The sequence below is a fragment of the Coregonus clupeaformis genome, chromosome 29 (genome assembly GCF_020615455.1).
Source record: "Coregonus clupeaformis isolate EN_2021a chromosome 29, ASM2061545v1, whole genome shotgun sequence".
Lineage (NCBI taxonomy): Eukaryota > Metazoa > Chordata > Actinopteri > Salmoniformes > Salmonidae > Coregonus > Coregonus clupeaformis.
In genome coordinates this window covers 11,359,366-11,382,718 of record NC_059220.1, presented here as the reverse complement: position 1 = coordinate 11,382,718, position 23,353 = coordinate 11,359,366, and the positions used below count along the sequence as shown (strand labels likewise).

Here is a 23,353-nt window from a genome sequence, read left to right as displayed (position 1 = left end):
AGAGGACGGAGTGAAACGCATCTCGTATTAACAGCGAGCAGGACAGAGAGGGAAGAACAGAATCTAGTAGACCAACAACAGACATTTTAGTCAGAGAAAGTCAAGAACAGAAAGTACAGAGGTAGTATAGAAGTATGTCAAAGGTTCCGTGGTTGTGAATACTTGTGTGTGTGTGTGTGTGTGTGTGTGTGTGTGTGTGTGTGTGTGTGTGTCTGCGCACCCATGTGAATGTATGTTTCTGGTCTGTTTATACATGTGTGTGTGTTCGTACCCTGAGGTGATAGAAGGTAACAGGGAGTGGATGAGGAAGTGTGTGTTAGTATCCTAAGGTGTGTATTATATATACCCTGAGGTGATAGAAGGTGACCCCGGTGCTGAGTATGTCCCGGTCCAGGGTAATGAGATGTGGTAAGAGGGAGTGGATGAGGAACCCACCCCGGTCTCTGTTGATATCCACACTGTACTGTTCCAAAAGCTCCTTCTTGTCCCGCCAGCTCTCTGACCAGTCTTTCGTCAGCTCACCCACCTGGAGGATGAAAGAGGATTGATTGATTGACCGATTGGTTGGTTTGAATGAATTGAAAATACATGTAAAGTCCTTTCAGCTGGAGACAGCAGGGTCAGGTAAAGTGGAGGGCAGCGATGTCAGGAAAGGATAAAATAAGTAAAAGTGGAGAATACAATTGTGGAGCGGTGCCAAGTAGATATCTAATGGATCCTTACTCTACCTTTAGTTCGTTCTGCAACACGATGTCAGACAGACTCCCGTCTCTCTGATCACTCAGAGAAGGGCTAGGATTCCGTTGCTACGATGGAATAAAATGAGAAATAATTCATTTTGGTCAATTTAGCAAGACAAATAACATGAAGGCAGTTAGTACTAATAATCTGAAATCGAAACCACGTAATCTCAGATTATTCCATTCCTAATAATAATCCAGGAAGATTAGTACCATCTCGAAGCTGAGAAGCATACTCTTCAGCCTGTCTATCTCCTCACGTAGCTCTCTGATCAGCCTCACACTGGCATCCTGTAGACAGAGACACTTTTCATTTCAAAACGTTTCGCTACGGTGTGCCCCACTGAACAAGTTCATACCTTACAGCACTAAAAGGCAATGGATGACATGACAAGGCAATGGCACCACAAATACACAACAACAACATCTCCAGAACCCTTACCTCATTGACCCTGGGCTTGTTGACGATGTTCCTAGCGTGAGAAGCGTAGCGCAGGGTGCTGAGAGTCTCATTGTAGCTGCTACTGGATGGGGACACAGCTGCAACAGACAGGGAATAACATTTACCACTGTAATAACAACACTCCTGCCATTACAACCTCTGTGACTCAATCAACATCTACTACTGGACTGAAAATAAAAAATAGATTAACAACGATGTCCATCTTATAATTCCAATGTCCAACAAACACATTGGTTGGTACTATTACATCAATGACTTCTCTCTAGTCCCACTAGTTTACACAAATGTGTTTAGCCAATGTTTGTGACTGGATAGTCTCGCTTACCAGACTCAGTAGCAGTGCTCCACACGGCAGCTGTAGGAAGAGACTATAAGTACTCACTGGCGATCATGATGGTCTTAGCGTTTCCTCCCAGGCTGTCTTTGAGGAGCCAGGTGAGGACTGAGTCCCTGTAGGGGATGAAGCAGTTTCTTCTCCCTCCTCCACCACCACCACCACCAGACAGAGAGCTGGTGTGACTGCCCACAGTGCTGCCTTCGCCCTCACTGGCCACACTGTTGATGCTCTGACAACTACTGGACATCTGAGAGTTCTGGGCTGGAGAGGGACGGACAGAGTTCAAGTTTAATGTTTATTGGAGAGTGACATACCGAGACAAGGGGAGTTGGGTTACAGAGACAGGGACAGAGACAGAGACAGAGACAGGGACAGTGACAGGGACAGGGACAGAGACAGAGACAGAGACAGAGACAGGGACAGGGACAGGGACAGGGACAGGGACAGAGACAGAGACAGAGACAGAGACCGGGACAGAGACAGAGACAGGGACAGAGACAGGGACAGAGACAGAGACAGGGACAGAGACAGGGACAGAGACAGAGACAGGGACAGGGACAGAGACAGGGACAGAGACAGAGACAGGGACAGAGACAGAGACAGAGACAGGGACAGGGACAGAGACAGAGACAGAGACAGAGACAGGGACAGGGACAGAGACAGGGACAGAGACAGAGACAGGGACAGAGACAGGGACAGAGACAGAGACAGGGACAGGGACAGTATCGAGACAGAGTTAGGGAGAGATACAGGGACAGTATCGAGACAGAGTTAGGGAGAGATACAGGGACAGGGTGACGGATTGGGTTAGAAGTAGGGTAGTCTCGCTTGGCTCATCTCATAGTACAGACTGCAAGTAGGGCACTGGGTCAGTTACGTGAGACATACGTGAGGTATGTAGAGAACATGATCAACAAATATCACCCTGTATGAATTAAAGATGTGCATTATGTTCAGTATGTTGTTTGTACGATAAGCTAAGTGGATTCTGACAATGAGTGGAACAACAGAGATGTAATTAAAAGGGATTTGAGAATAAAAATCAGTACTTCAAATTAAAAGTCCCCTTTATTTACCCAGAGCAGAGATGACGATACCCAGTGTCACCAGGGATTTGTTGATGTTGGATCCCTCAGTGAGTCTGTCTCTGCAGTAGTGGGGGTCTGCTCTCTCACTGTCAGAACATAACAACACAGCACACACTGGAGATGACATACTCTAAAGAGAAAGCAACACTGGAAATCAGTGGAGGCTGTTGAAGGGAGGACGGCTCATAATAATGGCTGGAACGGAGCCAATGGAATGGCATCAAACACATGGAAACCATTTGTTTAATGTATTTGATACCATTCCACTAATTCCACTCCAGCCATTACCACGAACCCGTCCTCCCCAATTAAGGTGACACCAACCTCCTGTGCTGGAAATGGTATCTAGTGAAAAGCTATGGTGCGATAAAATGAAACTGCCGGCTCAGTGAACACACAGTCGTGGCAGAAGAGATCCACTAGGGGGCAGCTTGGTCATGCATACTAAGACCTCTATCTGGAATGATAAGGCATCTGGGAATCCGTCTCTAAATGTTGTCTATCACTAGCAGCATCAAATCACCAAGTACTATTCTGAGTATGTACTTGGCGAATAAAGGTGAATCTGATTCTGAACAAGCATGGCGAACCTCTTTAACAAACTCACCTGCCAGCCAGGTCTACCAGGTTGATCTTGCTAACAATCTCTGAGGGAAGGTTGTTCTCCAGAATAGCCTATATGGGACAAATAAACATACTTTTTCAATGCTTTAATTGCAGTAAGAACTACTGTGATTGATGGATTGGCAGGGTCATGACCTGGGTGAGTGAATCTAAGTGCTGGGACTGGATTGACACAGGGTTGTGACCTCACCTGGGTGTACTGGATAGTGAAGATAGCATGGGATCTGCTGCTGGCGTCGTGGATGTGTGTTGCCGCGGTGATGCGGTTGGCAATGCCCTCCTCTAATAGGTCCACCGCCTGCTTGTAGTCAGACACCACATGTTGGGACAGGTCTGAGGAGAGGACCGACAAATCTTTAATTGAACAACCCTGGTTGAGATTGCAGTGATGTGTGATTAGGATGTGATGAGCAACTTATGTTCTGTTGCCTCAGGATTCTGGTTTGTCAGTAGAAAAAACTCCCAGCACAGAGCTGAATCACGTTTTGTGTCACAGCCACAGTAACCCTCAACTTCGAATTTCCAAATTATGACATCATTATTTTTCTGCAGTAAATGTAGAAGTCAGTGATGATGAAAATGTTTTAGCATGCTCCTTAGACCAAGAGACTTAACGGTGGTTAGGGGTTGGGAACGAGATAGAGAGAGAGAAAGGGCCTCTGGAGAACCAAACATTACAATATGTTCAGTGTGTAGAGTAGAGCAATGTGCTTCTTGCCGTCACCAGGAAGTGACATCACTTCCTGTGATACTCTGGGATATCTCCTGATACAGACAATGAGTGGATTTTGTGCTTGAAGGAAGAAGGGGAAGAGAGAGAACAGTCTGCAGCACCCGGCCTCACCCTACTAGAATCTGAAGTCAAATGTCTACTGTTTGCTGATGATCTGGTGCTTCTGTCCCCAACCAAGGAGAGCCTACAGCAGCACCTAGATCTTCTGCACAGATTCTGTTAGACCTGGGCCCTGACAGTAAATCTCAGTAAGACAAAAATAATGGTGTTCCAAAAAAGGTCCAGTTGCCAGGACCACGAATACAAATTCCATCTAGACACCGTTGCCATAGAGCACACAAATAACTATACATAAACATCAACGCCACAGGTAACTTCCACAAATGAACAAAAGGAACATAAAATTCAACATACCAATTAGGATCTGGCTAAAAATACTTGAATCAGTTATAGAACCCATTACCCTTTATGGTTGTGAGGTCTGGGGTCTGCTCACCAACCAAGAATTAACAAAATGGGACAAACCCCAAATTGAGACTATGCATGCAGAATTCTGCAAAAATATCCTCTGTGTACAACGTAAAACACCAAATAATGCATGCAGAGCAGAATTAGGCCGATACCAGCTAATTATCAAAATCCAGAAAAGAGCCGTTAAATTCTACAACCACATAAAAGGAAGCGATTCCCAAACCTTCCATAACAAAGCCATCACCTACAGAGAGATGAACTTGGAGAAGAGTCCCCTAAGCAAGCTAGTCCTGGGGCTCTGTTCACAAACACAAACAGACCCCACAGAGCCCCAGGACAGCAACACAATTAGACCCAACCAAATAATGAGAAAACAAAAAGATAATTACTTGACACATTGGAAAGAATTTACAAAAATACAGAGCAAACTAGAATGCTATTTGGCCCTAAACAGAGAGTACACAGTGGCAGAATACCTGACCACCGTGACTGAGCCAAACTTAAGGAAAGCTTTGACTATGTACAGACTCAGTGAGCATAGCCTTGCTATTGAGAAAGGCCACCGTAGGCAGACCTGGCTCTCAAGAGAAGACAGGCTATTGTCACGCCTCCTCCCGTTGCTCCCCTCCGGCGCTCTGATTCGCCGGTCTACTGAACCACCGGTCTGAGCGCACCACCACGGCAAACACAGGAATGGAAACCCAACGCACCCTAATCACATCCAGCGCACCTGCACCTCATCATCTCATCACCACCACTATATAGCCCTGGACTGTTCATTCATTGTTGTGTGTAATTGTTAGCGTCGTTTACTCAAGCTTTGTTATGCTCTTTCTCATTGTTAAGTAAACGTTTACCTTGTTAATTCCTGCTTCTGCATCCTGCCTCTTCATATACTCAGTACAGCTATGTGCACACTGCCCACAAAATGATGTGGAAACTGAGCTGCACTTCCTAACTTCCTGCCAAATGTATGACCATATTAGAGACACATATTTCCCTTACATTACACAGACCCACAAAGAATTCGAAAACAAATCCAATTTTGATAAACTCCCATATCTAATCACAGCAGCAAGATTTGTGACCTGTTGCCACAAGAAAAGGGCAACCAGTGAAGAACAAACACCTGTCACAGTTCCCTCAGCCAGAACCCAGAAGCAGACCAGGACAAGGAGAGTTGAACGAAAGTGAGGGTTTATTCAGATAACAAAAAGGTGCAGAATAATCCAGGGACAGAGCGGGCGGCGTGGGTGAGTAGTTGGGGGTGCAGTACTTGGTCCAGTGATGGCTCGGCAGCCGCCGACCATCAGGCAGAGGTGGGGTGAAGGTTCCGGACGTGTGACTGCAGGTGGAACAAAAACGGAGGTAAGGACACGAAAACTTCGACAAAGTACAAAACAACCAAAACTCACGCTAGCACTCAAAACTGATACGCAGATACACCTACTGTTCATGGCTAACGATCCGGCAGGAACTGGATGTTGGGCCAGAGCCTAAGAAAGGTGCTGATTAGGCCCAGGTGTGCAGATTGCTAATGGGAAGCAGGTGCGAAACCAGAGCGCTCCCCGGAGCGTTCCCGAACCCTCGGGAAACTGGAGATTACGACCAGGACCCGACTCAGACAGCCGGGATCGTTACAGTACCCCCCCTCCGACGAACGCCACCGGGCGGACTCCCCGGAGCGCCAGGATGGAGGCGGTAAAAGTCCCTGATGAGATCCGCATCTAGGACCTGTCGCCGTGGAATCCAACTCCTCTCTTCAGGACCATACCCCTCCCAGTCCACGAGATACTGGAAACCCCGGCCCCGCCGTCTGGAATCCATAATGCGACGCACCGTGTGAGGCAGGACCACCTCCGATCATCCGAGGAGGAGGAGGAGGAGGCGGAGGAGGCAACAGAGGACTGAGGAAGACAGGCTTGAGGCAGGAGACATGAAAGGTGGGATGGACTCTGAGCGTCCTCGGTAGTTTGAGTCGCACTGCCACTGGATTGATCACCTTCTCCACCACAAACGGACCAATAAACTTGGTAACAACTTCCTAGACTCAGTCCGTAACGGAAGATCCCGTGTGGCCAACCAAACCCTATCTCCGATGGTATAGGTGGGAGCGGGGGTCCGCGACGATTCGCCTGGAGCTGATACCGGTCCGAACCTCTAAGGAGTGCCTTTCTGGCCCGATGCCAGGTCCGGTGGCAACGACGAATATGGGCCTGAACAGAAGGCACAGAGAGCTCCTTCTCCTGAGAAGGGAACAGGGGAGGTTGGTAGCCATACAGGCACTGGAAGGGAGACATCCCAGTGGCAGATGTAGGGGAGAGTATTGTGGGCATACTCAACCCAAGGCAACTGAGAGGCCCAGGAGGTGGGGTTGGAAGAGACCAGACAGCGTAGCGTGGATTCCATCTTCTGGTTGGCTCTCTCCGCCTGACCATTGGATTGGGGGTGAAAACCAGATGTGAGACTGACTGTAGCTCCAATGGCCAAACAGAAGGACTTCCAGACAGCAGAGGTAAACTGAGGGCCACGGTCGGAAACGATATCACTGGGCAAACCGTGGACCCTGAAAACCTCCCTGACCAGGATCTCGGACGTCTCCGAGGCAGAGGGAAAGCTTGGCAATAGGCACAAAGTGGGCGAACTTGCTGAACCTGTCCACGATAGTCAGAACGACCGTGTTCCCCTCAGAAGCGGGCAACCCCGTGACGAAGTCCAGGGCCAGATGCGACCATGGACGCCGGGGAATAGGAAGGGGGGTGAAGTAGTCCAGAGCTGGGCCGATTGGTACTCTTATTCTGCGCACACACTGGACAGGCAGCCACAAAACCCCGAGTATCCTCGGCCATGGCAGGCCACCAAAAACGTCTGCGAAGAAACGCCATTGTCCGAGCCACGCCAGGGTGACAAGCCATCTTACTGGCGTGGGACCATTTGAGAACAGCAGGACGAACCGACTCAGGCACAAACAACCGACCGGGTGGACCGTTACCGGGACCGGGCTGAGTCCGAAGGGCCGCCAGCACCTCCTCCTCAATCCTCCACATAACTGCTCCCACGACGCAGTTCCGGGGGAGAATTGTCTCGGTCTTGGACCCACTCTCCTCCGTCTTGGAGAACATCCGGGACAAGGCGTCCGCCTTGCCGTTCTTAGATCCAGGTCGGAACATCAGGACAAACTTGAATCGTCCGAAAAACAACGCCCACCTGGCCTGACGGGAGTTGAGACGTTTAGCCGATTGCACGTAAGCAAGATTCTTGTGGTCAGTCCAGACAATAAACGGTTGCTCCGCCCCCCTCCAACCAGTGGCGCCACTCCTCCAAGGCAAGTTTCACCGCGAGAAGCTCCCGGTTACCCACATCGTAATTCCTCTCCGCAGGCGAAAGGCGACGAGAGTAGTAGGCGCAGGGATGGAGTTTACTGTCCGTGGAGCATCGCTGCGACAGGATGGCGCCAACTCCCACATCAGACGCGTCCCACTTCAACGACGAACTGACGGGCCGTGTCCGGTTGAGAGAGAATCGGTGCGTTGGTGAATCGCCTCTTCAAATCCAGAAACGCTCGATCCGCCTCCGGATTCCACTTGAAGGTCCTGATGCTGGAAGTCAAGGCAGTTAATGGAGCGGCCACACGGCTGTAATCCCGGATGAATCTGCGGTAGAAATTCGCAAACCCCAAAAATCTCTGGAGTTGCAATCTCGTACCGGGCTGGGCCCATTCCAGAACCGCTCTAACCTTCTCCTGATCCATCCTAATCTCACCCCTGGAGATGATGTACCCGAGAAAGGATGTAGTGTGGGCGTGAAACTCGCACTTCTCGGCCTTCACGAACAGGCGATTCTCCAACAATCGCTGCAGAACCTGCCGGACATGCTGGACGTGGTCGGAAGGTTCCTTCGAGAAGATCAGAATGTCATCCAGGTAAACAAACACGAAGAGACCGATCATATCTCTCAGGACGCTCGTTCACCATACTCTGGAATACCGCTGGAGCATTGGTCAGTCCAAACGGCATCACCTGATACTCGAGTGACCCATCGGGTGTATGAAACCCGCAACCACTCGTCCCCCTCTCTGATCCGGACCAGGTGATACGCATTGCGTAGGTCTAGCTTGGTGAACACCGTAGCACCCTGTAAGGAGTCGAAGGCAGAACTCATCAAGGGCAGGGGATACTTGTTCTTGACCGTGATGTCATTCAACCCCCCGATAATCAATACACGGTCGAAGAGAGCCATCCTTCTTTCCCACAAAGAAGAATCCTGCCCCCAGGGGTGATGACGAGGACGAACGAGACCAGCAGCTAGGGACTCCTTGATGTAGGTCTCCAACGCCTCACGTTCAGGTCGGGAAATACTGTATAACCTTCCCTTGGGGTAGACAGCTCCAGGAACCAGGTTGATGGCACAATCATATGGTCGGTGGGGGAGGAAGTGACAGAGCCTTCTGCTTACTGAAAACTTCCCCAAATCGTGATATGTCTCGGGAACCAGGGACAAATCTGGGGGTTTAGCCTCAATCACCTGACTGGGAACCGAATGGGGCAGGCAGTCTTGAGACAGTTAGCATGACAATCAAGGCTCCAACTCGTTACCTTGCCCGTCACCCAATCGAACGTGGGATTGTGTTCCTTCAGCCAGGGGTATCCAAGGACCAGAGGAACATGGGAAGACGGCAGAATGAAAAATGAAATCATCTCAGAATGATTCCCCGACAACCGCATCTTAACCGGTTCAGTCCTCATCGTGATACGTGCCAGACTACTGCCGTTCAGAGTGGTCGCTTCAATGGCTTCCGGCAATTGCTCCTGGAAAGCCCCAGCTGTTCCACCAACTCGGCATCAAGAAAGCTTCCATCGGCACCTGAATCGATCAAAAGCGTTAAGCGCTAAGCTCTGATTCCTGTTCACAAGGGTAGCCGGGAAGCGGGGTCTGACAGAGGTACTGAGAGGTTGAAACTGGCTCGCTAAAAGTCCTCCCAACTTTAGCGAGCCGGGCAGTTTGACGACCGCCGGGAACAAGTGGAGATGTAATGTCCCGAGCGACCACAGTAGAGGCAGCAGTTGGTCTTACGTCTATGTTGACGCTCCTCCTTGGTTAACCCGTGCCGCCCCACTTGCATGGGTTCAGAATCGGGAGAGAGGTCCTCTCCACTAATCCTTAGTGGTGGAGAATGATCGACGTGTTCTGGTCCACCACCCGACCCGACTGGGAACTGAGAAGCTGATCGATTGGACGGACCCCATTGCTTCTCCCTCCTTCGCTCTCGGACTCGATTATCCACCCGAATAGACAAGGCTACCAAGCTGTCCAGGTCACTAGGCTCCGGATAGGAGATCAACTCATCCTTGAGCTGCTCCGACAGGCCCTGGTAAAAGGCCGCTTGCAAAGACTCCTCGTTCCACCCACTCTCCACAGCCAACGTCTTGAACTCGATCACGAAGTCGGCCACGCGGCGAAGTTCCTTGGTGAAGAGAAAACAGACGCCTAGCTGCGTCCCTCCCTCGGACGGAATGGTCGAAGAGCTTCCTCATCTCGGCCGTGAACCCCTGGTATGAAGCCATGCAGGGATCCTGTCGTTCCCAAACGGCTGAAGCCCACTCCAGCGCTCGACCACGCAGCAACTCAATCAAAAGGCTATCCTAGCCTTGTCAGTGGCATAAGAGTAGGGCTGTAGATCGAACACTAATCCACACTGCATAAGGAAGGAACGGCATCTTCCCAGCTCCCCCTCATATTTCTCCGGCGTCGGAACCTTGGGCTCACGGAGGGACACAACTTCAGAAGCGGCAGGCGAGATGGGTGAAACCGGTAGTGGGTCCTCCACCGGACACTGGCGTTGATTCTGGACCTCCATCAGGCCGGTAGAAAGGTTCCGAACTGACACCGCGATCTCCTGTAGTACCGTGCTATGATGGCCCAACATCTTCTCCTGCTGGGTAATGGCATGGCGAACGGAGTCCAGGTCCGCTGGGTTCATAATTGGCCGGATCGTTCTGTCACAGTTCCCTCAGCCAGAACCCAGAAGCAGACCAGGACAAGGAGAGTTGAACGAAAGTGAGGGTTTATTCAGATAACAAAAAGGTGCAGAATAATCCAGGGACAGAGCGGGCGGCGTGGGTGAGTAGTTGGGGGTGCAGTACTTGGTCCAGTGATGGCTCGGCAGCCGCCGACCATCAGGCAGAGGTGGGGTGAAGGTTCCGGACGTGTGACTGCAGGTGGAACAAAAACGGAGGTAAGGACACGAAAACTCGACAAAGTACAAAACAACCAAAACTCACGCTAGCACTCAAAACTGATACGCAGATACACCTACTGTTCATGGCTAACGATCCGGCAGGAACTGGATGTTGGGCCAGAGCCTAAGAAAGGTGCTGATTAGGCCCAGGTGTGCAGATTGCTAATGGGAAGCAGGTGCGGAAACCAGAGCGCTCCCCGGAGCGTTCCCGAACCCTCGGGAAACTGGAGATTACGACCAGGACCCGACTCAGACAGCCGGGATCGTTACAACACCATTGTAAATACAACCTACATTTATGTTTATTTATTTTCTCTTTTGTACTTTAACTATTTGCACATCATTACAACACTGTATATAGACATATGACACTTGAAATGTCTTTATTCTTTTGGAACTTAAATTGAATTGAAATTGAATTGAGATGAGGGAGGGAGAGCGACAGAGGGAGAGATGAGGGAGAGAGACAGAGAGAGAGATGTGGGAGAGAGACACAGAGAGAGAGAGAGAGAGAGCGAGAGAGAGAGAGAGAGAGACAGATAGCCTTGCTATTGAGAAAGGCCACCGTAGGCAGACCTGGCTCTCAAGAGAAGACAGGCTATGTGCCCACTGCCCACAAAACCAGGTGGAAACTGAACTGCACTTCCTAACCTCCTGCCAAATGTATGACCATATTAGAGACACATATTTCCCTCAGATTACACAGACCCACAAATAATTAGAAAACAAATCCAATTTTGATAATCTCCCTTATCTACTGGGTGAAATACCAGTGTGCCATCACAGCAGCAAGATTTGTGACCTGTTGCCACAAGAAAAGGGCAACCAGTGAAGAACAAACACCATTGTAAATACAACCCATATTTATGTTTATTTATTTTCCCATTTGTACTTTAACTATTTGCACATTGTTACAACACTGTATATATACATAATATGACATTTGAAATGTCTTTATTCTTTTGGAACTTCTGAGTGTAATGTTTACTGTTAATATTTATTGTTTATTTCACTTTTGTTTATTATCTACTTCACTTGCTTTGGCAATGTTAACATACGTTTCCCATGCTAATAAAGCCCCTTAAATTGAAATTGAATTGAGAGAGAGAGATAGATAGATAGAGAAATGAGGGAAAGAGATATAGAGAGAGAGAGAGAGAGAGAGAGAGAGAGAGAGAGAGAGAGAGAGAGGGAGAGGGAGAGAGAGAGGGAGAGGGAGAGGGAGAGGGAGAGAGACAGAGAGAGAGAGACAGAGAGACAGAGAGAGAGAGAGAGAGAGAGAGAGAGAGAGAGATGAGGGAGAGAGACAGAGAGAGAGAGAGCGATAGAGGGAGAGATAGAGATGAGGGAGAGAGACAGAGAGAGAGAGAGAGAGAGAGAGAGAGAGAGAGAGATGAGAGAGAGAGATAGAGAGAGAGAGAGCGATAGAGAGAGAGAGAGAGAGAGAGAGAGAGAGAGAGAGAGAGAGAGAGAGAGAGAGAGAGAGAGAGAGAGAGAGAGAGAGAGAGAGAGAGAGAGAGAGAGAGAGATTGCAAAGTGCAGAGTCTGGGTTCAAGCCAGGATTGCAACTCTGTTTGTATTCAAAGTTGAGTCCTGAACACAGACAAACAGACAAGCAGATCAAACTTAGACTGACCTCTAAAGTAAACATACAAACCTGCATCTAATTACTGCTCACCTCAGCTAAAACATCTCCACTGAGTTATTGAGGGAGATCTAACTACTGCTCACCACAGATACACAACATCTCCACTGAGTTATTGAGGGAGATCTAACTACTGCTCACCACAGATACACAACATCTCCACTGAGTTATTGAGTGAGGGAGGAAGTCCTATTCTGCATTCCAATTCTATACCTTCCTCCCAACGTCTGCACTAACGCACTCCTCCCCACACATTGGATTGGTGTAAACATGGGCTACAGGGGTATTGTCATGTCTTCCATCTGAGAGCCTGAGGCAGGGCCACTCATCCACCCCATCCACTGCTGCTTAGTGTAGTACACACTTGTTAGTAGACACTTGTTCTGCCCCTCACCTTGTACGTAGGGTCCTTTCTTAGGATGCTCCCTAACCCGTAGAGAGGCTTTCTTCTTCTGCTCTCTGCCTCGCAGCAGGTCACGAACGCGCTCATTATAGATCTCCAGAAAGCTGCAGGTGAAGAATAGTAAATAATACACTCACTGATGGTCGGAGTCAGACAGTCACTCAACACACAGTCCCCTCTTACCTCAACACACAGTCCCCTCTTACCTCAACACACAGTCCCCTCTTATCTCAACACACAGTCCCCTCTTACCTCAACACACAGTCCCCTCTTACCTCAACACACAGTCCCCTCTTATCTCAACACACAGTCCCCTCTTACCTCAAACACACAGTCCCCTCTTACCTCAACACACAGTCCCCTCTTACCTCAACACACAGTCCCCTCTTATCTCAACACACAGTCCCCTCTTACCTCAAACACAATGTTCCCTCTTACCTCAAACACAATGTTCCCTCTTACCTCAAACACAATGTTCCCTCTTACCTCAAACACAATGTTCCCTCTTACCTCAAACACAATGTTCCCTCTTACCTCAAACACAATGTTCCCTTTTACCTCAAACACAATGTTCCCTCTTACCTCAAACACAATGTTCCCTCTTACCTCAAACACAATGTTCCCTCTTACCTCAAACACACAGTCAACTCTTACCTGATCTCAACCCTGCTGGAGTTCTGTCCTTCAGGGAAGGTGTTATCAGATCTGAACAGGCCCTGGAGAGACCAGACAGGTAGAACAGGTCATTAACCAGAACACTACCTCACCGGGACCCTCTAGACTGAATTATAGGACCACTTCCTTACCTGACAAATCCTGGGGGTCAGGCCCATGGAGTCCTGAGAGGAGAGGAGGAGGAGGAGGAGGAGGAGGAGGAGGAGGAGGAGCAGGAGGAGGAGAAGAAGGAAGCGAGGGAGGGAAAGCGAAGAGAAGAGTCATTAACTATTGACACTGTGCCTCCTTTCAACACATACAGCAGAGCGGAGAAAGCCAACAGCGATGTTCCAGATGATATTTTAAATTTTATTTCACCTTTATTTAACCAGGTAAGTCAGTTGAGAACAAGTTCTCATTTACAACTGCGACCTGATTTGATAGGTAACACTTTCCTTACAACGCATTATAACTGCATCATAATGCATTATACCTGCATTAAGTCCAGTGTTACCATATTATAGTTATAATCCCCTCCCCTCCTCACCAGTGTGCCCATCATGGTGTAGGTCTTGCCAGTGCCAGTCTGACCGTAGGCAAACAGACAGACGTTGTAGCCCTCTGACGCCCCGGCCAGCACCGTCAGTCCCAGGTCCTGGAACACCTACAGGAGAGCACACACGCACATAGTGTTGGGTCACAACAAGACAACGACAAGCAGTGTTTATTAAGTTCTATGTTGAAGGGCTACAGATAGAGGGCGAGAGCAGTTAACGTCCTTGGTGTGATACATTGTGTCATGGAGTGTTTTGTCGAACTACAGCACATCCAGATTAGGTCCAGCCAGGCACAACGCTGTGGCACCCTGCCAGTGTACTGGGTTGTTGCTTCCTGCAGAGGTGTTTGGGTAAGGAGCCGAGCCAGGGAGTCAGGAAGTCAGTTAATACTAAGAGTAAACACCCTGCTAGAGCTAGGAGGAGGGACAGGAGGCTGGGTGGCAGGACGGGAGGCTGGGTGGCAGGATGGGAGGCTGGGTGGCAGGACGGGAGGCTGGATGGCAGGACGGGAGGCTGGGTGGCAGGATGGGAGGCTGGGTGGCAGGACGGGAGGCTGGGTGGCAGGACGGGAGGCTGGGTGGCAGGACGGGAGGCTGGGTGGCAGGACGGGAGGCTGGGTGGCAGGATGGGAGGCTGGGTGACAGGACGGGAGGCTGGGTGGCAGGACGGGAGGCTGGGTGGCAGGATGGGAGGCTGGGTAGCAGGACGGGAGGCTGGGTGGCAGGACGGGAGGCTGGGTGGCAGGACGGGAGGCAGGATGGCAGGACGGGAGGCTGGGTGGCAGGACGGGAGGCAGGATGGGAGGCTGGGTAGCAGGGCCGGGGGCAGGGTAGCAGGGCCGGAGGGTGGGGGAGTTGAAAGCTAGTTGTCGGGCAGAAAAATAAACCTCCCTAAGGAGCGTGGAGCTGAATGTGCAGAGCTCCTGAGAAGGTTCCATACATAGACTCGAGCCAGTCTGGGCACCTTGTTTTCCTTCCTTCCCTCGGCCAGGGAGAGATCAGGGGGTTGGAGCAGTACCCGCCGCCCAGGCTCCAGGCCTAAGGATATGCATGGCACCCAGCAGCCCAGCCAGTAGGTCCCAGGCTAGGCCCAGGTAAACACACCACCAGCAGCATGAACCTGATCCAGAGCCAGAATCCAGACTGAGAGACTGGGGAACATTGACACACCAGAGGAATACTCCCACACTGCTCCCCCAGCACGAAGGAAGTATCACACAGGATCAAACACTGTACCTCCTCTCCCGTAGAGGCTCTCAGCCAACCTAATGACCAACATAACTATAGGTTACACCAACCCAGGGAAGGTGGTATGGTTGGATATAGCCCTCAAATCTACACCAACCCAGGGAAGGTGGTATGGTTGGATATAGCCCTCAAATCTACACCAACCCAGGGAAGGTGGTATGGTTGGATATAGCCCTCAAATCTACACCAATCCAGGGAAGGTGTTATGGTTGGATACAGCCCTCAAATCTACACCAAACCAGGGAAGGTCTTATGGTTGGATATAGCCCTCAAATCTGCACCAACCTAAGGAAGGTGTTATGGTTGGATATAGCCCCCAAATCTACACCAACCCAAGTAAGGTGTTATGGTTGGATATAGCCCTCAAATCTACACCAACACAGGGAAGGTTTTATGGTTGGATATAGCCCTCAAATCTACACCAACACAGGGAAGGTCTTGTGGTTGGATATAGCCCTCAAATCTACACCAACCCAGGGAAGGTCTTATGGTTGGATATAGCCCTCAAATCTACACCAACACAGGGAAGGTTTTATGGTTGGATATAGCCCTCAAATCTACAGCCCAGGGAAGGTCTTATGGTTGGATATAGCCCTCAAATCTACACCAACACAGGGAAGGTGTTATGGTTGGATATAGCCATCAAATCTACAACCCAGGGAAGGTCTTATGGTTGGATATAGCCCTAAAATATTTTATTAAAGTCCACGTAAAGCCCCTTCAATAAGCTTCACAGGTAGTCCCAGTAGTCTCATGCTTTATCTAACTACCATTGACCACATGCCATAACAGAAACAACCAAAACACACAGAATCTCAGCTAAGACATGTCCACGTGTTAACAGGTAAGCCCTAACGGCAGTAACAGTCTATCTACGTCACCATATAGTAAACAGTTCAAGTTTTGATATCGACATGGTAGTCAAGGTCACTGAAATAAATGATATTACACTACATACACAATAAAACATTTCCATTGAAATCACAAGTGCAATTCATGACCATATGTACATTTAGGAGACTCAAAGAGTTTTGTTGATTAGTTTATATAGGTAGGGTATGGGTGACTTTTCATATCTCTCAGTCCTGGACTGTGGAATAGAGAGCAGGTGGATCTGCCTGACACCTGTCCTTGACAGGCAGGTAACCAGTCCCTGAAGGGCGGCTTGATCAGGGAGACAGCCAAGTCCAGGCACAGTTTCTCTCTTCTCTCATGAAATGAGGGTAGTGGTAATGAAGTCAGAGCATCCTTGTATCCAGGATATGCTGTGCTGAGGATGATTCTGCAAGCACGCTTCTGGATGTGCCCCAGTTGGTCAGAGAGGGCTTGAGTTAAGGAGCTATGCCAAATTGGTGCTGTGTATTCCAGGCAGGGGGTGAATGTAGCCTGTGTAGATACAGTAGCCAGCATGCCGGCTTGTGGCACATTTAACCTTTTTAGTCTGTGTAGGAAGAACAACTTCCAATGTCCCTTTCTAACCATGGATGTGACTTGGTCGGCCCACTGCAGATTATTTTGCACAATGATTCCAAGAATTTTGACTGATTCACAGACTTGCAGGTCTTTCCCGTCTATTGTAAGTGGACTTGGCGGGGGCAGGTTTCTCACAAATGATATCAACAGGACCTTGCATTTAGAGGGATTCAGGGCCATATGACCTTCCTGGACCCATCCTTCTAGGTTGGTTAAGGATGATTGTGGGGTGGAGATATGATTCACGGGACAGGACCAGAGTCTGTAGAATAAATGCCCAAAACACACAGGGACAGACTAAACACTTGCATCAACAGGAATTCTGTGTGTGTGTGTGTGTGTGTGTGTGTGTGTGTGTGTGTGTGTGTGTGTGTGTGTGTGTGTGTGTGTGTGTGTGTGTGTGTGTGTGTGTGTGTGTGTGTGTGTGTGTGTTTGCTGTGTGTGTGTGTAAGTTTCTGTGTGTGTGTGTGTGCGCGTGTGTGGGACAGGTATGGATCAGATTTAAATCATCAACATATTTCCAGCGATTGTCATTGTCTCTGGCAGCACTGTCAATAAATGCAAGGAAGATCAGTGGACCTCACAGTGTTCCTTGGGTTCACCTAGGTTGGGTGACATGTCCTCTTTATTCCATGCTGCGGCAAAACTCTCTGCTAGTGTCACGCCCTGGCTCTGGGGACTCTTAAATGTTGAGCCAGGGTGTGGAGTTTCTATATATTATTTTCTATGTTAGTTTCTAGATCGTGTGGATCTATGTTGGCCAGGGTGGTTCCCAATCAGAGGCAGCTGTACTCGTTGTCTCTGATTGGGGACCATACTTAGGCAGCCTGTTTGGCACTAGTCGGTGTGGGATCTTGTTCCGTAAAGGTTTGTGTTGTGTAACCTAGGACTTCACGTATCGTTTGTTTGTTGTTTTTTGTCGTGAGTTAAGTACTTTAATAAAATGTACGCTTATCACGCTGCGCCTTGGTTCCACAAATCTTTAATTGATGGTGACAGCTAGTTTATAGAGCTGTGGACTGTAGACTGCTCAGCAGGGGAGAGAGAGAGGGTACTGGGCAGGCTGCTCGTTTTAATACAACACCTTGTTATGTATGCTACAAAGGAATGCAGTCCATAACCTAGTGGTTTGATTAGTGCACTAGCCTGGTCCCAGATCTGTTTGTACTGTATAGCCAACTCCATCATGACAATGATGGCCATAGGAGCTAGCAAGACAGCAACAGATATGGGATCAGGTTATGGGTTCTTAGTTCAACGTTTGTCTGTGTGTAAAGTAAATTGTCAGAGCTAGCAAGAAGAACATCCTTTCCAAACGCTGTGTTGTTGTAGGTTAGTCTACATTCTGTGTCTGGCTGTAAGCTTTGTTGAAGAAGCTAAACTACAGGTTGTGTCTGGTTGTAAGCTATACTGTTGTGCTGTTGTACAGTGGCATCCAGAACACCAGGCTACGCCCCCCTGTAACTCTGCTGCTTAAATAGGGTTTCCCCACCCACAACGCAAAGGGCCGTGCCACTCCTGTCCCCCTAACACTTCTTACAATGGACTCTCCTGCTCTCTCCCTCCTCCCTCACTCCTGTCCTCCCCCCTCTCTCCCCCTCTCTCCCTTTAACCCCTTTCCCTCTCCTCCCTACCAAACAGAATCAACAGTAGCATTGTTAAGGTAGACACTCTTAAATCACTTAGTGGGTTGCTGACCTAAGGCTGAGGAGGGTTCCTGTTGTCTCAGCATTCAAACAGCATGGAACTCCACTTCACTACTGTTAACTCCCACTCTCCTCTCTTTTTATGCAGACCATGAGAATGCACACCACACACACACACACACACACACACTTCTCCATTTTGAGTTCCACAGGCAGGGAGTATTCTATGGAATATGAATAACACAGGCCCTGACATACTCTCATCTGGAACACTCTATTGTGTCTCATCATTGTCATATTACAATTATTTGGTGGAGGGGAATCCCTGATATTGTGTAGAAAGCATCCCTGAAAGACGACAATAGGCTCTCACCGTTCCAACCTACTATCACAGAACCCTTGACTGACTACTGGTGTGGTGGCACAGCAAACTGGGAGGTATGTGGACAACAAAGCAGACCAGTAAGGTAAGAAATGCAGTGCATTATGGGACGGTGGACTAACGGATGATCCAGATTCAAGCAGGTCATAAAGAATAGAGCCAGAGAGCCAACAGAAACAGAGTCTGTAGAATAAATGCCCAAAACACACAGGGACAGACTAAACACATGCATCAACAGGAAGGTTCTGTCTGTGTGTGTGTCTGTGTGTGTGTGTGTAGGTGTTGTTCTGTGTCCAACCAGCCCAGAGGAAACAGCATCTGAAAAAAGGCTTCAGGTTTGCTTTACTTCTCTTGAAAAAAATGAAAAAAATAAAAACATGAATGAAGAGAGGAAAGCAGAATATAGATTTCACTCCGGCAATGAAACACAGGTAAAAACTATCAGGCCAAACAGGGGGAGAGGAGGTAGGAGGAGGAAGGAGGAGGAAGGGGTAGGAAGGAGGAGGAAGGAGGAGGAGGAGGAGGAGGAGGAGGAGGAAGGGGTAGGAAGGAGGAGGAAGGGGTAGGAAGGAGGAGGAAGGGGTAGGAAGGAGGAGGAAGGAGGAGGAGGAGGAGGAAGAGGAAGGGGGAGGAAGGGTAGACCCTGGTGACTGACTGGAGGTCCAGTTGGTGTGGCGGGGGGACAGGGAGTGTCCACTGCAGAAGTGGGTCAGTCCAAGCAGAGGTCCGACATAGAGCGAGCCAACCCAGGATGAATGAATGAATTAATCTCTCTCTCTGGATAACTGCTGGTTATAAGAGCTTGTTTTGGAACAGGGATACTCTATAGATTGTAAGCCTGTAAGTCTGGAACCTGTCAATGGAGAGGAAAAACTAAGAGGGAGAAGTAGAGAGGGGGGATGGGGGGAGAGAAGGAGGGAGAAGGAGAAAGAGAGTGATAGGGAGAAGAGGGAGAGAGAAAGAGAGAGATGGAGGGAGAGAGAGAGTGATGGGGAGAAGGAGAGAGGCAGGCAGGTAGCTGTAATGGTTCTCAGTCCACTAATCCATGGCTGTGGTGGTCTGACTTCAGTGGCTGGGTTTGTTTTCCATGTGGCCTGCTCAGCTCTACACCAGCCCCTGGATTGGAAAACTCCTTATTTGTGGGTGTGTGTGTGTGTGTGTGTGTGTGTGTGTGTGTGTGTGTGTGTGTGTGTGTGTGTGTGGGTGGGTGGGTGTTATGACGCCAGTTGAAGGCCAGCCAAGGCGAGTGTTCTTCTAAGAAACCACCAAAGCCAAAAAACAGCACCTTAAGTGCACTTCCCTAATACTACACATCATCTCATATAGCAGGGGGTCCTTGGGCTAACAGTGGGCAATGGTTGGGTAAAGCCTGCATTTAGGAAAAGTCAAGTAAAAATCTATTTGTTTATTGGTTGCGAGCACAGTTTTGTTTCAGATGTTATAGCGGGTTCAGCAAAAATGCTTATGTAACTAGCTCCTAACAATGCAGTAAAATGTCAAACAAGTCCACAAATTTGTCTATGTCAAGAATCCAGTTTATAAATAAATATGTGGTGTGTATAAACAGTGTAGCTAAAATGCAATGTAAAGTAGTAGAAATATTAGAATGAGCTACACTACATGACCAAAAGTATGTGGACACCTGCTCGTCGAACATCTCATTCCAAAATCATGGGCATTAATATGGAGTTGGTCCCCCCTTCGCTGCTATGTGGTCCTCTGTAGCTCAATTGGTAGAGCACGGCGCTTGTAACGCCAGGGCAGTGGGTTCGATCCCTGGGACCACCCATACTTAAAAATGTATGCGCACATGACTGGAAGTCGCTTTGGATAAAAGCGTCTGCTAAATGGCATATTATTATTATTATAACAGCCTCCACTCTTCTGGGAAGGCTTTCCACTAGATGTTGGAACATTGCTGCAGGGGACTTGCTTCGATTCAGCCACAAGAGCATTAGTGATGTCGGGCACTGATGTTGGCTGATTAGGCCTGGCTCGCAGTATGTGTTCCAATTCCAAAGGTGTTCGATGGGGTTGAGGTCAGGGCTTTGTGCAGGCCAGTACAGTTCTTCCACACTGATCTCGAGAACCCATTTATGTATGGACCTCCCTTTGTGCACGGGGGCATTGTCATGCTGAAACAGGTAAGGGCCTTCCCCAAACTGTTGCCAAAAACGTTGGAAGCACAGAATCGTCTAGAATGTCATTGTATGCTGTAGCGTTAAGATATCCCTAGACCATTATTCCTCCTCCACCAAACTTTACAGTTAGGACGATGCATTCGGGCAGGTAGCGTTCTCCTGGCATCCGCCAAACCCAGATTAGTCCGTCGGACTGCCATTTGGTGAAGCGTGATTCATTACTCAATAGAACACGTTTCCACTGCTCCAGCTTCCAATGGCGGAAAGCTTTACACCACTCCAGCTGACGCTTGGCATTGCGCATGGTGATCTTAGACTTGTGTGCGGCTGCTCGGCCATGGAAACCCATTTCATGAAGCTGCCGACGAACAGTTATTGTGCTGACGTTGCTTCCAGAGGCAGTTTGGAACTCGGTAGTGAGTGTTGCAACCGAGAACAGACGATTTTTAAACGCTACGTGCTTCAGCACTCGGCGGTCCTATTCTGTTAGCTTGTGTGGCCTAGCACTTTGCGGCTGCACTTACAGTTGACCGGGGCAGCTCTAGCAGGGCAGAAATTTGACAAACTGACTTGTTGGAAAGGTGTAATCCTATGACGGCGCCATGTTGAAATTTACTGAGCTCTTTAGTATGTGCCATTCTACTCACAATGTTTGTCTATGGAGATAGCATGGCTGTGTGCTTGATTTTATACACCTGTCAGCAATGGGTGTGGCTGAAATTGCCGAATCCACTAATTGGAATTGGTGTCCACATACCTTTGGGCATGTAGTGTATGTTAGGAATACAGTATTTAAATACACAGTACAAAACCGGCAGGTAGCTTAGTGGTTAAGAGCGTTGTGCCATTAACCGAAAGGTCGCTGGTTCTAATCCCCGAGCCGACTAGGTGAAAAATCTGTCGATGTGCCCTTGAGCAAGGCACTTAACCCTAATTGCTCCTGTAAGTCGCTCTGGATAAGAGCGTCTGCTAAATGACTAAAATGTCTAAAATGTAAAAATGTCAAAACCCCATGCAAAATGGATAGAATTTCAGGAAATTCGCCTCCGGACCAGAGTCTGGAATACAAATATACACTGAGTGTACAAAACATTAAGGACACCTGCTCTTTCCATGACATCGACTGACCAGATGAATCCAGGTGAAAGCTATGATCCCTTATTGATGTCACTTGTTAAATCCACTTAAAAGTGTAGATGAATGGGAGGAGACAGGTTAAAGAAAGTGTTTTAAGCCTTGAGACAATTGAGACATGGATTGTGTATGTGTGCCATTCAGAGGGTGAATGGGCAAGAAAAAAGATTTAAGTGCCTTTGAACGGGGTATGATAGTAGGTGCCAGAACTGCAACGATGCTGGGTTTTGCAAACTCATTATTAAGAAAGTGCTCCTAATGTTTGGTATACTCAGTGTATATAATGGTGTGTATAGACAGTATATGATTAGAAAAGGTGTGTACAGCAGTAGTTATATAGGATGAGTCATGACTAGAATACAGTATATACATATAAAGTGGGTAAAACAGTATGTAAACATTATTAAAGTGACCAGTGTTCAATGGCTATGTACATAGGGCAGCAGTCTCTAAGGTGCAGGGTAGAGTACCGGGTGGTAGCCGGCTAGTAAGAGTGACTAAGGTTCAGGGCAGGGTACTGAGCGGAGGCCAGCTAGTGGTGATTGTTTAACAGTCGGATGGCCTGGAGATAGAAGCTGTTTATCAGTCTCTCGGTCCCAGCTTTGATGTACCTATACGGTCTCCGCCTTCTAGATGGTAGCGAGGTGAACAGGCCGTGGCTCGGGTGGCTGAGGTCTTTGATGATCTTCTTGGCTTTCCTGTGACACTGGGTGCTTTATCCTGGAGGGCAGGCAGTGTGCCCCTGATGATGCGTTGGGCTGACCGGAATACCCTCTGGAGAGCACTGTGGTTTGCGGGCAGTGCAATTGCCATATCATGTTTTAATACAGCCTGACAGGATGCTCTCAATGATGCATCTGTAGATGTTTGTGAGGGTCTTAGTGGCCAAGCCGAATTTCTTCCTATAATCTACACTCCTACTCTGAATACAGGCCTAGGTCTCATGGGCAGTGCTGCACTCTCTCCAAGAGGACAGTGACATTGAAACTGGAACCAACTACATGGGTCAGTCAGTCTGTTTCAGTCCCAAGCTTTCCAACTAGGATACACACACACACACACACACACACACACACACACACATCTCACGCCTTTCCAACTAGGATACACACACACAATCTCACGACTTACCAACTAGAATACACAAAAAGCGCAGCAGGATCCTGAGCAGATACAGTATTAGACACGTTTAGCTTTTGGTGCCTGAGGAATACATACATACAGAGAGAGAGACAGAGAGAGAGACAGAGAGAGAGATAGAAAGGAAAGTTCATTGGCTCAAGTTCAACAGTGTTCTCATTCATTTGTCATACATTAACATAATTTGTAGGTTAAATTAGCGTAGAAGTGCAGGGAGGCGGGAGGGAAGGAGGGAGG

General features: G+C 48.7%; 1 protein-coding gene across 1 annotated transcript in view; it reads right to left on the bottom strand.

Annotated features, from left to right (window-relative positions):
- LOC121544259 (stAR-related lipid transfer protein 9) overlaps window positions 1-23,353 on the bottom strand; it is a 65,219-nt gene that overhangs the window by 22,612 nt on the left and 19,254 nt on the right. Inside the window, exons 4-16 of the mRNA XM_045209049.1 lie at window positions 14,357-14,875; window positions 13,944-14,060; window positions 13,549-13,581; window positions 13,397-13,458; window positions 12,734-12,846; window positions 3,443-3,585; window positions 3,236-3,303; window positions 2,617-2,714; window positions 1,586-1,801; window positions 1,183-1,280; window positions 954-1,031; window positions 729-806; window positions 347-526 (exon numbers count right to left, since the gene is read on the bottom strand). Of these exons, the coding sequence (XP_045064984.1) occupies window positions 347-526; window positions 729-806; window positions 954-1,031; window positions 1,183-1,280; window positions 1,586-1,801; window positions 2,617-2,714; window positions 3,236-3,303; window positions 3,443-3,585; window positions 12,734-12,846; window positions 13,397-13,458; window positions 13,549-13,581; window positions 13,944-14,060; window positions 14,357-14,875 (1,803 nt within the window). The remainder of the gene's footprint in view (window positions 1-346; window positions 527-728; window positions 807-953; window positions 1,032-1,182; window positions 1,281-1,585; window positions 1,802-2,616; window positions 2,715-3,235; window positions 3,304-3,442; window positions 3,586-12,733; window positions 12,847-13,396; window positions 13,459-13,548; window positions 13,582-13,943; window positions 14,061-14,356; window positions 14,876-23,353) is intronic.